We start from the raw sequence: 15,243 nt of genomic DNA on the forward strand, positions 1-15,243 counted from the left end.
GGCCAATTCAACGATGAAAATAGACCGAGGGCATATCGAATCATTAGAAATTATCAATACAAGATTTCCCCCCTTCTATGCCATAAACTCATGTGTCATGAATGACTCTAGGCCAAAACCATATATACAAATCCTTGAGTTCTCGCACTCCCATTCTATGCAACGGGCGCATAGAAGCTAAATTTGCCAGCGGGATCGTACTTCTGCTTCAAGCCCTGCAGACGGCTCTGGCGCCACTTCTCGCTTCCGTACAACTGCTGCGTCGTCTCATCTCCGTGCGCATAGTTGACGTAGGCGCGGAAGTCCTGGCGACCACTAGCCTGGTGAAGGATATGGCGAAGCTGCTGGCCCAACTGCGCAGCCTTGCGGTCAATCTCTGAACCGGCAGGCTTGTAGGTGATGAGCGGCGCGGCGAGGAGGTGCTCGCTCCGGAAAGCGAATGCACTCGAGCTGGGCGAAATGGCGTTGACTCCCTGTGTCGAGTAGCCCTCGAACATGAAAATCGAGCTGTTGAAGGCCGAGGAGCCGCGGACAGCCCTGGCAAAGATTTCGTACGCCTTCTTCTGGGCCTGGGGGTTGTATGTTTCCAAGTAGATGGGGAATCGGGGGTTGGCGAGCCCAGCTTTTTGGCATGGCGGGGATGTCGTGGCGATGCCAGTCCATCCAGCGAGATCGGTGTAGGTTCCTTTCTGGGGCTCTGCGGACAGTGGTCCAATGTCGTGGAAGGGCTTGGTGTAGGCTGGGTCGACGACCTTCACACCTTCTTGGATGATGTAGAAGAGAATAACAGGCTAACGAATGTGAGTTTTGGGACTGGATGCACTGGCTGGGCTATGTATACTCACGTTTTTAGGGTCAGCGTCTGGGTTGTTCATCCAGTACGACCAGTTGATAACACCCTCAGGCTGGGAGCCATTTTTCAAGAGGTAGTCGTTGGCGGCATGGTAAACCGCATCGACCTTGTCACCCTTGAAAGTGAGCGTCTCGATCGCCCAGTCTCGGTGCTTTATATCGTAGACTTTGGTGGTGAGCGAGGTTACGATGCCGAAGTTGTGCCCAGCGCCCTTCATGGCCCACCAGAGATCCGAGTGCGCGTCGATCTTATTCATGCTGCCGTCGGCAAGCACAACATTCATGGAGACAAACTGATCCGAGACAAGGCCATGGTGCCCTTGAAGCCAGCCATGTCCACCACCCAGCGCCGGCCCGAGAAGGCTAACGCATTCGCATGTTCCAGTGACTGTTTCTTGAAGTTAGTATCATGGTATGTAGCGATTTCATTCAGAGCCAGCAACCAACCTGTTTGCTTTCCCTCTTGCCAGAGCTTTTCAGTAACAGCCTTGGACATGGCGCCGCCTCCAATTTTGGCCGTCTTCCCATCGTCGGCGACTTCGATACTGTTCAGCTGGCTCAGATTGATCTCGATGCCGTGGTCCATCTTGCCCAGCGAGGTAAGGGCACCGTGTGCGCCATTGTACGTAAGGAAGGGCAAGTCCTTCTTGTTTGCGAATTTGACCTGCACAGTTGTGATTGTCAGCAACTTATGTATTTATACTATGACGCCTGTGGTTTCCCTGTCCCACCCAACCTTGGGTGTAGCAAGGGATGGAAGCCTTACCGTCTCCGCAACATCATCTTCCGTGCCAGGAATCACAACAACATTCACCTTGGGCTCCTCCAGAACCGACCAGCGAGTCGATGCTTCCTTGAACCCATGCGATCCGGGGAAGTACACCTTGGCAGAGTTGGAGAGCTTGCCTCCCAGCTCCTGGAAGTCATCCCCTCGCAAGCAGAGGCCATTGTGCCAATTGCAAGTAACGGGCAAGTTGGAACAGGCCGAGGTCAGCGCCCACGCCGCGACGGCCGTAACAACCTCCATCTTTAGGCGATACATTGATGTGGCGTGGATCAGGGATGGTTGTCAAAGTGAAAAAAGAAAAAAGAAAAAGAAAAAAGGATAATGAACTCAAATCTCCAACAACCACGCGTCGGCCACGGGAATCCTCCGATCGCAAGATGCCGATGGACCGAGCATACCTCCACCAGAGTATTTGATGTAATAATTAGGTATACATACGCAGCTGATCGCTAGTGAGATAGAAATGTCTCAGGCACAACATGGCCCTTACATTGATCTCATAGGGTTGAATCAATATATCGATGTTGCCTTAGGGTTTCTGTCACCGGTCTTGTTGACGGCCTTCCCGGTTGCATAATTCAACACCGCAAGACTTTAATACTTCCACATCCAAGGTTCTGCAGGTTCCGACTGTAATAGATTTCGGCAGGACCCACGCTTGTGGCGTTGCATTTCAATAATCTCCACCACCCCGTCCGTGGATAAAAAGGGTTTGGTCTCACATCACAACCAACCATAAGCCAACCTCCAAACATATGGCCAGTGCATCGACCCACTTGAGATTTTAGATTTCCGCTATAATCCACTATAACCCACTTAAAATCCACCAGATCTTGTTAGAGCCAACACTGTGCGCCTCTCGCTTGATCAATGCCGACTGTGATTGGAGTATGCCAGCAGCGTAACTAAGATGGACATCATTGGAGAAACAAAATACCAAACTTGAGAAGGGACTGGAAGGCGGAGTCCAGGGAAACTTTGATATCGTCTGTCCTTACTGAGCTCGGGTTTAGTCCGTCTTTAGGGACCAATATGAGCTGAACCTTGGGACAACTGGCAAAAGATGCGCACACAATTTTCTCTTTCTGGGGTTAGTGGGATCGCGGTTAACACACATGCCGAGGGTCTTTAGATGTTCTTTTTCATTCCAGTTCTCTCGTGGTCGCGGTAATTATGACTTATGTTCAACAAGCGACAACGCAGTTCAGTTGAAGCAAATGTGCCGCTCTTCTTTCTCTGTATACAACAGCAAAAAAATCAACTGCATGATCCCCGTGTCTCTCCGCCATGTTTATCGGAACCTCGGCCAATCCTGGCTTTGAATTGCACGCACGAGATGCTGCGCAAGACGCTGCTCACCAGGCCTACAAGTCTACAGTCGAATTATGGACGCTGTATTCAATCGGTGTTGCCGTGACGATGCTCAGAACATACGCACGAGTAAGAGCAGTGGGATGGAAGCATTTGCGATGGGACGACTACCTGATATGGGTCGGAATTGTGCGTACTCCCGTATAGATCTCACATTCCCTTGCCTTGTGGCTAATAATCCAATCTGGGCAGATATTCTATACCGCGCAGACAGCTCTAGCACACACTGTCGGTAGTGTGGCCCATGGTCTGGCAAACAGCAGTATGACGGCCGCTCAGCGTGCAGCGCTGTCCCTCGATAACCCCGAATACCAAGCCAGGTGTGTCTTACGCGATTGGAAAATATAATGTGCATTGGACGCGATTACGAACCGTTTCACTAGGGTACTTGGGTCCAAAATCCAGATCGCAGGCTGGACGACTTACTCGGCGATGATCGCGTCGATTAAGCTGTCCATGTTAGCCTTTTATGTTCGGCTGATGGTATGACAACCACCGCCCGTAAATCAATGGATTGCGATCAATAGCTAATTCTTAACAGGAGGGACTTGGCCGGAGTTATCGCATTCCCATCTACGTCGGATTCGCCCTGGTCATCGGGATGCATCTCGCGGCTATTATCACCATCTTCGCGGCCTGTCGGCCTTTCTATAAATCCTGGCAAATTAATCCGAACCCTGGCAGTACGTCTCTCCTTTCGACTCGTCGTGAATCCCTCATTTACTCACAATCCCACTTCTAGCTACCTGCCAGCCGGCCATTTCTCGGCCCATTGTCTGGGTGTCGTTTGCCGCCAACATCGTCACTGATATCTATCTGATCTTCATTCCGATTCCCATGCTATGGAAATCAAGCCTGAAGGTATTGAAAAAGATTGCAACGACTTTTATCCTAAGTGCCGGTGTGTTCGTGCTTGTCTGCGCCGCTATCAAGAGTATTCTACTCTTAGTCGTGAGTCTCCCATCATCCTTATGTTGACTCTTCTCGCAATTCCTCTAATCTTATCATGTAAAGGACCCCGCAAATGGCGCATCTCTCGCAAACCAATGGGGTACCCGAGAAACATTCGTTGCAGTAATCACAACCAACCTGCCAATGATCTTCCACCTGCTCCGAACATGGCTGGCGCGCGTTTACGGCGGTGCATTCCAACGGTCCTCGCAAAGCCCATACAAATCACCATCGGGCGGGTTCCGGAGCATCGGCGGCGGCGGCGACTATTCCAGCCGGAATCGGCGCGGTCCACCTAGTGTCAACCCGATCACTGCCAATATGACCTTTAGCGAGAGTGAAGAGCGGATGGTCGACGAAATGAAGATGCAAGGGTTGAAGGCATACCCTGACTCTTCGACGCCGAACGAATCGCCGAATGGGATTGTGGTTTCGAACCAGATTGAGGTTACCCATGAGACGAGGAGTAGTCGCGCGAGTCAGCAGGCTGAACACGGTGCTCATGAAACTTGGTGATGAGTGACTATTTGAAATCGTACGGTTACTATACCCTTTTCATGATGCGTTTGGCCTTTTCTAGATCACTGTTACTACTACTTTACTTCATGCGGTCAATTAATATAGACATAGACATAGAAAGTACATTTTCAGTTCTTCACAAATGCAAAGTTCTACCAAACTACAATACACTACAAGTCTCAAACTTTTGCGATAGGCTCGTTCGCAAGAGCACAAGGAATGATAAGTATAAGGTGCATGATTGGGGAGTGAAGTCTGGATGCGAACTTTGTTGGTATTCAGGAATTTGCGAGATCAATTACGAGGTTGAACTGCTCTCTCGGTTAGTCATGTAGTCATGTTGTATCTGCTCTTTAGATATGCAATATTTGATTAGCTGCGATTTTTGTGCATTGATTGCCCTGCTGGGGCGGGTTATAGAGTATTGGAACTAACACCAACACAATATACTTCAGGATGAGATGCAGGACCGCCGGGAGATGGAACTAATAGTGAACGAGTATCCAGATTTCTGATTCAACTCAATTTTCAGTCACGCTTCCTAATTATCAACATAGCCTTTTGATCCTTTTCTTTTTTTATATCCAGCAGACTTCACGAGGTTCCATAGAACATTGATCAACTTGTTAGCTACTAGCCCATCCAATTGTGAGATATTCCATGAATAAGCAATCCCACAGGCGCAGCGGGAGTCAGCATCAATATTGATGAGGCTTTTATATTCGGAATAGCAGGAGTATGATATATCTCAGTCATGAAACTTGAAATTCATTACTCGTAAGCTAACTCAGTGTCTGCCCCATAACGCTCGAAGAATAGACAGAAAACAAACGAAACCACTAGTGAATACAAAGAACCCAAACGGTGGGAAGGAAATAGAAGCGATAGGCCCCTCTTCTTCTTCTTCTTCGAGCACCACATCAAGTATGGCCCTTGAATCTCCTTTCGATATCGACGGCCGACAATCAGGCAAGAAGCCAACCTCACACAGAGAGGCAATCTCTTGGCTATAATCCTCTTTGCGGGGAATTATTTCCGGATGATGAGAATAGCTGGGTGATCGTTCCCTTTGTTGTGGAGTTTCTGTTGCCGCTTGAGACTGGGAGGGCAATGCTAACGGTGTGGATTGAGCGAGGACGGGTGCGAATGACTTTGGGTGTTGATCATGACCAGAATTTTGAATCGAGTCAGCTCCAGGAATGGCGACTGCGGAGGTATGACACCGAAGTAGGAGCAACAGAGAGAGTATGGAGGAGAGCAGCATGGCTGTGTGATAGAATCAGCTTGTCCTGACACTGGAAGATGTGTTATTGCATAGGAATGAAGTACCATAAAAACATAATATAGAGAGAGAGAGAGAGAGAGAAGTCAAGAATCGAAAAGAGCCAATTAAGAGGAAACCAAATGCCTTAGCTCCGCGGAGTTTACCCTCAATCTCCGAGACTGACAAGTTCATCATGCCTGGTCTCTTGGCGTCGATTATCAATTGACTCTAAGCCACAATTTCTCGCTCCAGGCAACGATACCCAGGGATTGTCATGTAGGCTTATCACTGTTTCAGGGTTGTCTGCATCAAATGCTGCCGATATCTGCTAGGGATCAAACATAATCAACAAGAGGGATAGCGTCTAGATGGATTGTCCTAATGTGTAGATTTACCACTAGGTAAGCTCAATGGAAACCGACTTCTGGGGAAGTGTAAAAGGGCAGAAGCCAAGGCCGTGGTTTCGCATCGTGCTTGTTGATAAAGCCGACACAGTGCTTGGCGGATGGAGGCTTCGACATCCTAACTCCACTACTCTGAGGGTTGGCCAGTTCCTTGGATTCTGTTTTCAACAACAGGCAAATCGAATTCGCCATCTGTTTTTCCAGTGCCAAGCGCAAAAAAGAGTCATCAATTTGAATCAGATATTGCACGCCAAGAGCGCTAATGCAGTATGCTGACACTTACCCACGGATCTTGGCCTCGGCGTATCTCCATCATATATTGAATGAAAAAGAAGAAATTAGAATCATTGAAAAGAAGGGATCTTAGCAGGTGCTTTTCCAAGGCTAATTCCGCTGTTTGGTGGAGTCAAGCTGACAGGGTGACCCACCTTATTTTCTAGTATAGGAAATCTAAATGCGGTTCGATTGAAGGGCAAGGCAAGGCAGCAGTTTTTTTTATCAAGGTGAATATACTCTACCTTGAGATATACACTTTCTTCTCCTCAGCTTCGCTTGATAGTCGTTAACCAACATAGGTGTAATGATCCATGATGCACAGATATAGCACGAAGCTTGTTCAAAGTCTTCAACAAACTGCATAACTGATATATCCTGTGCTATTACTCTTCTTTTAGGAATTAAGCTGACTCACCGAGAGAGATCCACAGCGATGCAATGCCCAAATGGATTGGCCGGGCTCTCCCCACGGTAGATTGCGTACGATGTCGATCACAGAAGAGAACAGACCTTCATGTCACTAGACCCGGCGAACCACAAAGTGGAGCTTTGCTTCTGAAGAGTCGGAATGCAATGACCATGGGAATTCAAATCTTCATCAAAGTCAGGAAAGGAAATCTCAGGTATAAATTGTGCTCTTGCCGCGAGGCCGAGGACACATTGTTCTTATTTCTTCACTCAGCCATTGTTTACTTTCTTCTATGACATGGCACTCGCCAATATGACCGCCAACGCCACCATGCGAGCTGTTGTTTGGCAAGGAACCCCATATCATGTTGGGGTTGTTGACCTGCCGAAGCCAACCATCATCAACCAGACCGATGCCATTGTCAAGATGTCCAGAGCAGCCATCTGCGGATCTGATCTGCACATCTACCGAGGCACCAACGTCGGAGAGTCAGCGCCATTTGGTCTTGGTCATGAAGGAGTGGGGTATATCTCTGAAGTCGGGTCTGCCGTTGGATCTCTCCATATTGGAGATCCAGTAATTGTTCCTTTCACCGTTGATCAAGGCCATCTCCATACTGGTCTTACCACGTCACTGTATGCTAGTTATGGGAATGGGGGTGACATGGGTGGTACGCAGGGTATGTATTTGCCTCATGTGTGACGAGCTCTTTCATTTCACTAACCGTTATTCTTCAAGCCGAATACTTGCGTGTTCCATCCGCAGACACTGGACTGATTCCAGTTCCCTCTCTCGAGTACAGAGATCCAGCCACAAACATATCCCACTCTCTTCTCAATGACTATGTCATGCTATCCGACATCTTCGCCACAGGCTGGACCTCACTCGACTATGCCGGGTTTGAAGCTGGGGACACTGTGGCTGTGTTCGGTGCAGGACCCGTGGGCCTGATGGCTGCATATTCGGCTATCCTGCGCGGAGCATCCAAGGTGTACAGTGTAGACTATGTCCCAGATCGACTCAACCTTGCCAAATCCATCGGCGCCATCCCCATCAATTTCCGACATGCCGATCCCGTGGCCCAGATTCGGGCACACGAGCCAAATGGTGTTACTCGCAGCATTGATGCCGTTGGATACGAGCAAGTGAACAGAAACCTCACTGTCCAGTCGGATGTCATTATTCGGAATATGTTGGCCGTGACATCCACTGGAGGCGGCATGGGCACTGTTGGGGTTTACAATCAAGAGTCTAACAACACAGCTACCGCGCCGCGCGCTTCAACCGTACACACCCATGTCGACTTTTCCCTCACGGATTTCTTTTTCGGGGAGTTTAAATGGGGAGCTGGGCCGTCGAAGCCGATTGATCTCGCGCCGCAGCTTTTGCACCTGGTTTCGTCGGGCAAAGCGAGACCAGGATTTATTGTAAGCGATGTTGTTAACGTTGAGGATGCACCTGCGGCTTATGCTAGATTTGAGAGGCACGAAGCCACCAAGGTTGTGATTTCTTTTGGTGGAAAGTAAGGAATGAGTGACTGGATCGAAATTATATCTCAACCAGATCGACATGTTCACCCCAGGTTTACTTTGATATCGTTTTGTGAACTGCGGTTGGAGCATATCCCTCCATCTTTTTCAAACTGGGACGTGCTGTATAATGCTATAAACGATTGAATGCTGTATAGTTTCAGCAGGATTCAATGTCTCGGCAAGTGGATCAGGCGCATAAGCGTCTTGCATTAGCGCAATAGTGCAAACCAATAAAGACAGCCTGGCATGTCAAATAGCGTTCTTAGCGTCTCCACGCAGCAGGTTGAAAGATTCCACTGGGCCCTTGTCAGCGCGTTGCATTTATGACCTCGAGTATCTTCCGGAGGACCAACGTTTTTGTCGGGTCAGCATTCTCACCATTACCCCTGATAATCACACAGGATGGAGCCACCCACCTCAAATTCACACATTATCCCGCTCGGCCCCATGCCCCAGCAAGCCGGCATTTGGGCGCTCGACGATGATTGGACTGGGATCACAAATCGAGAGGAGCGACGGAAGTTGCAGAATCGACTGAATCAGAGAGCTTATCGTGCGTGGAGTACACGCATATGCAGCTATATCCATCTTTTTAATTGACTTGGATTATTAGGTGTAAGGAGGCAAGCTACTAGACCGGATTCAATCGTTGGCACGGCCCCATCAGGGTCAACATCGAGCGTACTAGAGATTCCTCCAGCAGAAGATGAGGAAGAATTCAAATGCGCCCACGCCCCACCCAATGCCCTCAGCTTCCTTCAATGGTTCGAAGCAACAGCCTACCAGAGCTATTTACAAGGCACCCCGAAAAGAGACCACTTGATCAGCCTCAGCCGGCTCAACGTTCATCGCGCAATCAACCAGAATATAATAGCAGTTGGCATGAACTCCAGATGGATGAAAAGTGACGACTCGATCTCCATATTCAACCTCACGCAGCCTGGATTCACAGAAGATGGCATCCCGCTCAACTTACGCCCTACTGCCATCCAGCGAAGGGTCCCGCATCATCCGTGGCTGGACTTCTTCCCATTTCCGCGCATGCGAGATTGTCTGATTCTTGCTGCGGACTCGTTTGATGATGATGAGTTGTGCCATGATCTTATGGCCTTTTGGGATACAAGGAATACAGGTGCGACATTGCTTGTATGGGGCGAGCCGTGGGATTCCCACAACTGGGAGGCTACGGAGGAGTTTGTGAGGAAATGGGGATGGCTACTTAAAGGTTCGTCTGAGCTATTGGCTTCGACTGATTTTTGGAGGAGGAGCAGAGGTGAAAAGCCACTGGTTTGGAGGGATTTTCTGCAGCTACAGTAGCAAATTGAAAGCACTTCACACGAATCAGCCCAGAGACATAGGTGTCAATCTCACTTGATCCTCTTGGACTTCACGGATCAGCGCATTGTCCGGGTAGTGCTCCAGGTTCAGATCCATGTATCCAGTGGGCGCCCATTTCCGTCCCGAGACGAAGAGTGAGTGCTCGTCGCTGTTTGTATCACTGAGGGCTTAGGTCAGGTTATACGGGATCCTGTTCGTCACCGGAGTATCCAAAGACTTCGTCCCGGCGGTAGATGCTATTCCAATCTGAGCAAAGGTAAAAAAAAACCATATACTCAATTGAGGTAAGGCTATTCACGTAGCCTCGAATATTTACAGCTACCGGCAAAATTGAGACATTCTCATATCTTCCCATCACCGGCATACCACCTTCGCCCCTGCCAATGCAATATCACAGTCGGGATAAAGCTCACACCCATAATCAATGCAGTGATAACGCCAGAACTGGCGGCAATACCCACACTCTCAAACATGGCAGGGAACCTAAATGCACACATTAGCTACCAAAAACCCACCTGTACTCGACCACACTTACCAAAAGGGCCCGATAAACCCCCACGTCGAGCGCACGAAGTTGATAAACACACCCACGCTGCCGGCATCTTGGGGGTAGGTATCCACAGCGTAGGTGGTCAACACAGTCGTCACGACCTGGTTCCCAAATGCAGCGATACCAGTGCCCACCACCGGTGTGACGGTCCATTTACCGACAGAGGCTTGTTCCGTGCACACCAAAAATACAATCATGCCAGCAATACTCAAGAGAAAGCCAATGTAGCTGAGCCATAGTCGAAACTCCGGCGCCGGCTTGTGGCCAATGCGACGCGCGCGGGTATTCATCCACAGATCGGACATGAATCCGCCGAGCTGCTCGCCTAGCAATGATCCAATAATCAAGCCAAGGAATTGGAGACCGAGCTGCTGGGCGTTAAGTTCAAATTTCTGTTGTAGTAGCTGCGGGACCTCCACAGAATTCATGACAGACGCAAAGAGAAACACCATCGAGTAGGCGGCTGCGGCGAAAAGAACGGGTACATTCATGAACAGTGTAAGCGGGTGAATGAACTCAGATACTCGGAATGGGGTTGGGTCGATTCTTCGGAAGGACATGTACTCGTGCTTCAGGGCGGAGGATCGAGCCTCAATGTCGGCACCAACATATCGCGTTTCCGGGCCGAAGAAGGTATAGAGAATGAATTCCACGGCGTTGGTCTAATACAATACGGTTAGCGACATACCATTGTAATAGTTGTGGTCTTCTTACTATAGCCAGGATCCAGTAAATCCAGCGGTAGCCAACGCGCTGGGCAACAAACCCGAAGATGAAAGGACCAACTGGAACACCCAGCGTCACCATCACAGTCCAAATCCCCATATACCGGGCCCGCTCATGTCTGAAAAACGTCTCGGTGACCACCCCGCTGCCGATAGCCATGGCAGGCGAAATGAAAAATGCCACCAGGGCTCGACAAGCCGCCATAGAAGCGTAGTCCGGGCTCTTTGCGCAGCCAATGTTACAAATACAACTAAAAATGAGCGACAGGAGGAAGATCGGACGGCGACCGAATCGATGTGAGAGCGGCTTCCAGAACAGTGGCGCGCCACCTAGAATCGCAATCTGCAGAGATGTCAAGTAGCTGACCCGCTGCAGGGACACCCCGATATCAAGAGAGATGTCCTCGTAGGCGCAAATGATAGCTGCAGCGGTAAATGTGCCCATACATGCATGGAATGCAACCAGGCTCAAGTTGGCTGTTTTCTGTGTTCTTCTTAAACAAAAGGCTTCCTCAATGATTTCCGGTGCTGCTCACCTTCCATCGCGGCCAATTGTATGGGTCTGCAGGGTCCACGCTAGGAACAGGGTCGAGATCCAACGTTCCATGTCGTTGAAGCAGGTAAATCCTGTGTGGCTCTGACAAAGACCTCTCTGGGTCGACTGGGTTGATGCCGGCATCCTTCTCCTCGACATAATTACTGTCGGATTTGGTATGCAAGCTCGAGGGTGCTTCTTGTTCGACGATTGCCATGATGTAAGACGCGGGAATGAACGTTCATGCCATGAAGCAATCAGTTCCAAGAGGGGGAGCGCGCCGAACAAAAGGATGAGCCAGGGCTCCCCACGATTGAGGGGCTCGGCACCGGCCATTTCCGGGGTATCTGGGGGCCGAGTGGGCGCGACAGGTGACAGAAACCAAAAACTGGGGAAGCGTGGAGCACCGGAGTGCAACTAGATTGTCGTGCGTACGAGAAACGTCAAGGGGTGGATATCATCGTGGTCTCATTCGCTGTATCAGAAACTGGGGCGACCATTCCGGTAATTCTGCTGCAATTCATTGCCGGGGCAGAGATGAGGAGAACCAAAAGATCTCCTTTTCCATGGGAGCCTTTGCCTTCTATAGGCAGCCTGTCGGCTAGCAGTAAGCCGAAGGACTGGGGCCGGCCGAGGCTCGTCTCGGCGTCGCGCCCAACTGCCGAACAGGTTTCCGATGCTTCGTGGTTGAGTCTCACTCAGCTCGGGTTGGTCGTTTCAGAGCCAAGTCAGCCAAGTCGGGTGGCTTCCCCGGTGCATTAAGTGAAGTGAATGTAATCAAGAGATGTTTACAAATTAAAGTGTCAGGCGGGAATATTTTGGCGGGGAGAGAAGAGCGTTATTTACCCCAGTCATCGTGGAGTCCGGGGAAGCTTGCCTGCGAACCCAGGCATCTATGGCAGCTAATCTACTCCACTTCGATGAGAATATCTCTCGCAGATCCAAGGTTGAATGTCCCCTGCTGCAATACCCGTCGCCTCACATCGAGCTCATTGACGCTTCAGTGGCCCTCCCAGCTTGCTCGAGTATGCTGACTCTATTGAGCACACGCGTGGATCATCTCCAATCTTTCTCGGAGTAGAAATTGCTCGTCGCCACAAATGAGTAGATGCATCCACCAAGCATTTTCACACGGGAGGTGATTTGAGCTTGAATCTCAGGCCGTTTGTGGAGAGCGGTTCGGTTGGAGTACTTGTCGGTGCTGTGCTGGGGTGCTAGGGATGAAGCTCAAGTTGGCCTCAACGATCATTTGAATCTGGGCTTGATCGAAAGCAGTGGTTCCAGGGTATTCGGTTTGTTAGTGCCCCTTGTGGGGGACAATTCAAATCATCGTAATCGGCAGAAATGTCGGTTTCGTGCGATCACAGCTTGAACCCATTCACACCTCCATCTCATCCTCTTCGGACAGATTACTCGGCGCGCTGCTCACGCCTGAGGTGTCGCTCTCAACCGACTCGGATGCACGCGTTCGAGCCTGGGTACCCCATTCTCGGATACTGGGCGCGCCACCTTCAATGACAATCGGATGCTCTTCCGCGTTTTTCCCCAGGACCGTCCCTGCATACCGCGACTCTTCTCCAGTTTTGCTGTGCTTCTTCTTCAATGCCGTCAGATAATCCTCTTTCTCGATCGCGTCCGGATCAACCATGTCGCCTTCGCTGGGAACAAAGCCCGCAATGCGCCGGATCTCGCGGTGTGCTGGGCCAGTAATCCAGCCGAGGACCGATTCGAGACCGCGTAAGTCTTCTTCGCCCGCCCATTCTTCCTCCCACTCGCGTAGTTGTGGTCGTATTGCGCCCGCGTCTTGGAGAGCCTGGTAAACGTCTTCGAGGACCGGTGACGGGTCTTCTGCGTGGGAATTGGCAGCATGCGCGGCAGTCGAAGATGCGAGAATCATGAGGTATCGTGCCGTCAGGTCAGAGAGCGATTCGAGAACAGAGGGTCGTGTTGAGTGGAAGCCGTGAGCTCGTAGAATTTGGATGATGGGAGGTCGGAGAAGAGCACCATGAAGGTTTGAGCCGGACATGATGATCAAAGGAATGCAACGTGAGCAATTAGGAGGAAAGGGTTGAGAGAAGTAGAAAAGGCGGTGGTGAGAGCGTTGGAGGTTGAAAGGTTGAAGAAGTCGACGCGGGTGAGCTAGTCGAAAGCGGAGAATTCGGTCTTCCCTTCTTTGCCTCCTGCACACCCGGACACGCCTGCTCTCACTCGTGTCGCTTCTTCTTTTACCTGGAACCAAAAGAACCTACTCTACTCTCAGAGGCACTTTCACCTTCTGGCATCATGTCTGATGCCCCCAGACCAGCTCTCAAGCTCAAGTTTGGGAAAAAGGCCGCCGAGCCTCCCCCAGCAGCTGAACCCGAGCCGACGCCGGCGCCCTCCGAAACTCCTCAGCGAAAGCTCACCTTGAAGATTGCTCGCAAACCGTCACAGCCAGAAACACCCGAGGAGAAACCGAAAAAGAAGAAGCCAACAAAAAAACGACCAGCCGAGAATGTCGCGCAGCCGGAACCCGCACCGGCCCAGCAAGGCCCGAAGCGACTCAAGCTGAATCCATCGAAGAAACCGGGGCTACAATCCATTCGCATCAAGAACAAGGGGCTGGTCCCCAACCGACCGGTGGGAGTGGGCTACGACTCTGAGGCATCGGACACCGAGATCGACCCGGCTATTGAGGAACAGTTTATCCTACGAATGCTTCCTGGAGAGGACTGCGAGTATCTACGGCAGGCGATTAACGAGAGGCGATTTGACAAGTCCGAGTTTTCTTTCAAACCGCTGACTCGCGAGGGGCGACGCGCAATTTTGAAGGTTCGCGACAAACAATACGCCGCGTCTTTGGTGGACCTGCCCTGTATCATCGAAGGCATGAAGAGTTGGGATCGCCGAGGATGGTACAAATCTGCAGATATTTGCCAGATGCTGCTGGTTCTGGGACCTGTTGCGAGCGACCAAGAAGCCTTATCCTACCCACTTCCGCCGGAAGTCCAGCTTCTCGATGATAAAACGCTACAGTATCCGCATGGCCTTGCACCGCCATTAAAGTGGGTGCGAAAGCGGCGATTCCGTGATCGTGTCAGTACGCGCACTATCGAGCAAGTCGAGAAAGCCGTGGAGGATTTGATTGCCCAGGACGAAGCCTCGATCTTTCCCCCGCGGTATGAGTTGGTGGACACCGCCTCGCTGAATCGTTCCGAGGGACTCTTACAAGGTGGAGACTACGAGGACTACGATGAAGAGCAGGATGCAGAGGGCGAGGCAGATGAAGATATGATGGACGACTTAGAAGATACCCTTGCGGCCGAAATGGAGGCCGCACTGGCTGCTGGAGATGACGAGGCCGCTCCCGTGGCAGAAGCCGACCAGGGACAACCACCTACACCAGCGGAGGGAGTTGCTGGGGATGCTGAATCCTCTGGCGATGAGAGCGACATGTCTGCAGAGGGTGGTAACGAAGCGGAAGATGACCTGGACGACGAACAGCTCGAGCAGCAACGCCAGCTCCAGCAGCAGCGTGAAGAGGTTACCGAGTTGGAAACCCTCATCCGCACCGAGACCGCGACATGGGAGAAGGTGCAAAACCATATTCTCCGCAATAAAATGGGACGACGCATCCAGGAGCTGAAGAAGGACCTGGCGCTGAAAAAGGTCTCAATCGGAATGCCGGATGACAACGACATCTGATCCTAGCGTATACCCTCATTTGATTACTTTTGACCAATTCGATTAT

The 15,243-nt window shown here is 50.7% G+C and overlaps 7 protein-coding genes across 7 annotated transcripts; 4 read left to right on the plus strand and 3 right to left on the minus strand.

The window, feature by feature from the left end:
- Positions 1 to 155: 155 nt before the first annotated feature.
- On the minus strand, positions 156 to 1,894 carry NUU61_005998 (putative FAD-dependent oxygenase; the record flags this gene model as incomplete). Its single annotated transcript, XM_056656526.1, has 4 exons — positions 156 to 791; positions 846 to 1,240; positions 1,300 to 1,516; positions 1,619 to 1,894. The coding sequence occupies 4 exons, from the start codon at positions 1,892 to 1,894 to the stop codon at positions 156 to 158; spliced, it is 1,524 nt and encodes a 507-aa protein (XP_056509326.1).
- Positions 1,895 to 2,926: 1,032 nt separating this feature from the next.
- On the plus strand, positions 2,927 to 4,477 carry NUU61_005999 (uncharacterized protein; the record flags this gene model as incomplete). Its single annotated transcript, XM_056656527.1, has 6 exons — positions 2,927 to 3,139; positions 3,203 to 3,330; positions 3,394 to 3,493; positions 3,552 to 3,693; positions 3,753 to 3,961; positions 4,025 to 4,477. The coding sequence occupies 6 exons, from the start codon at positions 2,927 to 2,929 to the stop codon at positions 4,475 to 4,477; spliced, it is 1,245 nt and encodes a 414-aa protein (XP_056509327.1).
- A 2,668-nt stretch (positions 4,478 to 7,145) lies between these two features.
- NUU61_006000 (glutathione-independent formaldehyde dehydrogenase) lies at positions 7,146 to 8,359 on the plus strand (the record flags this gene model as incomplete). Its single annotated transcript, XM_056656528.1, has 2 exons — positions 7,146 to 7,512; positions 7,572 to 8,359. 2 exons carry the CDS (start codon positions 7,146 to 7,148, stop codon positions 8,357 to 8,359), a joined length of 1,155 nt encoding a protein of 384 aa, XP_056509328.1.
- A 408-nt stretch (positions 8,360 to 8,767) lies between these two features.
- NUU61_006001 (DUF3425 domain-containing protein) lies at positions 8,768 to 9,682 on the plus strand (the record flags this gene model as incomplete). Its single annotated transcript, XM_056656529.1, has 2 exons — positions 8,768 to 8,918; positions 9,054 to 9,682. The coding sequence occupies 2 exons, from the start codon at positions 8,768 to 8,770 to the stop codon at positions 9,680 to 9,682; spliced, it is 780 nt and encodes a 259-aa protein (XP_056509329.1).
- Positions 9,683 to 10,044: 362 nt separating this feature from the next.
- Positions 10,045 to 11,730, minus strand: NUU61_006002 (putative MFS multidrug transporter; the record flags this gene model as incomplete). Its single annotated transcript, XM_056656530.1, has 4 exons — positions 10,045 to 10,186; positions 10,239 to 10,915; positions 10,968 to 11,462; positions 11,515 to 11,730. 4 exons carry the CDS (start codon positions 11,728 to 11,730, stop codon positions 10,045 to 10,047), a joined length of 1,530 nt encoding a protein of 509 aa, XP_056509330.1.
- A 1,161-nt stretch (positions 11,731 to 12,891) lies between these two features.
- NUU61_006003 (Bromodomain associated domain protein) lies at positions 12,892 to 13,539 on the minus strand (the record flags this gene model as incomplete). Its single annotated transcript, XM_056656531.1, has 1 exon — positions 12,892 to 13,539. One exon carries the CDS (start codon positions 13,537 to 13,539, stop codon positions 12,892 to 12,894), a length of 648 nt encoding a protein of 215 aa, XP_056509331.1.
- A 257-nt stretch (positions 13,540 to 13,796) lies between these two features.
- NUU61_006004 (transcription initiation factor TFIID subunit 7 family protein) lies at positions 13,797 to 15,197 on the plus strand (the record flags this gene model as incomplete). Its single annotated transcript, XM_056656532.1, has 1 exon — positions 13,797 to 15,197. One exon carries the CDS (start codon positions 13,797 to 13,799, stop codon positions 15,195 to 15,197), a length of 1,401 nt encoding a protein of 466 aa, XP_056509332.1.
- Positions 15,198 to 15,243: the final 46 nt, after the last annotated feature.

The sequence above is a fragment of the Penicillium alfredii genome (genome assembly GCF_028826965.1).
Source record: "Penicillium alfredii strain IBT 34128 chromosome Unknown utg000009l_segment0_segment0, whole genome shotgun sequence".
Classification (NCBI taxonomy): domain Eukaryota; kingdom Fungi; phylum Ascomycota; class Eurotiomycetes; order Eurotiales; family Aspergillaceae; genus Penicillium; species Penicillium alfredii.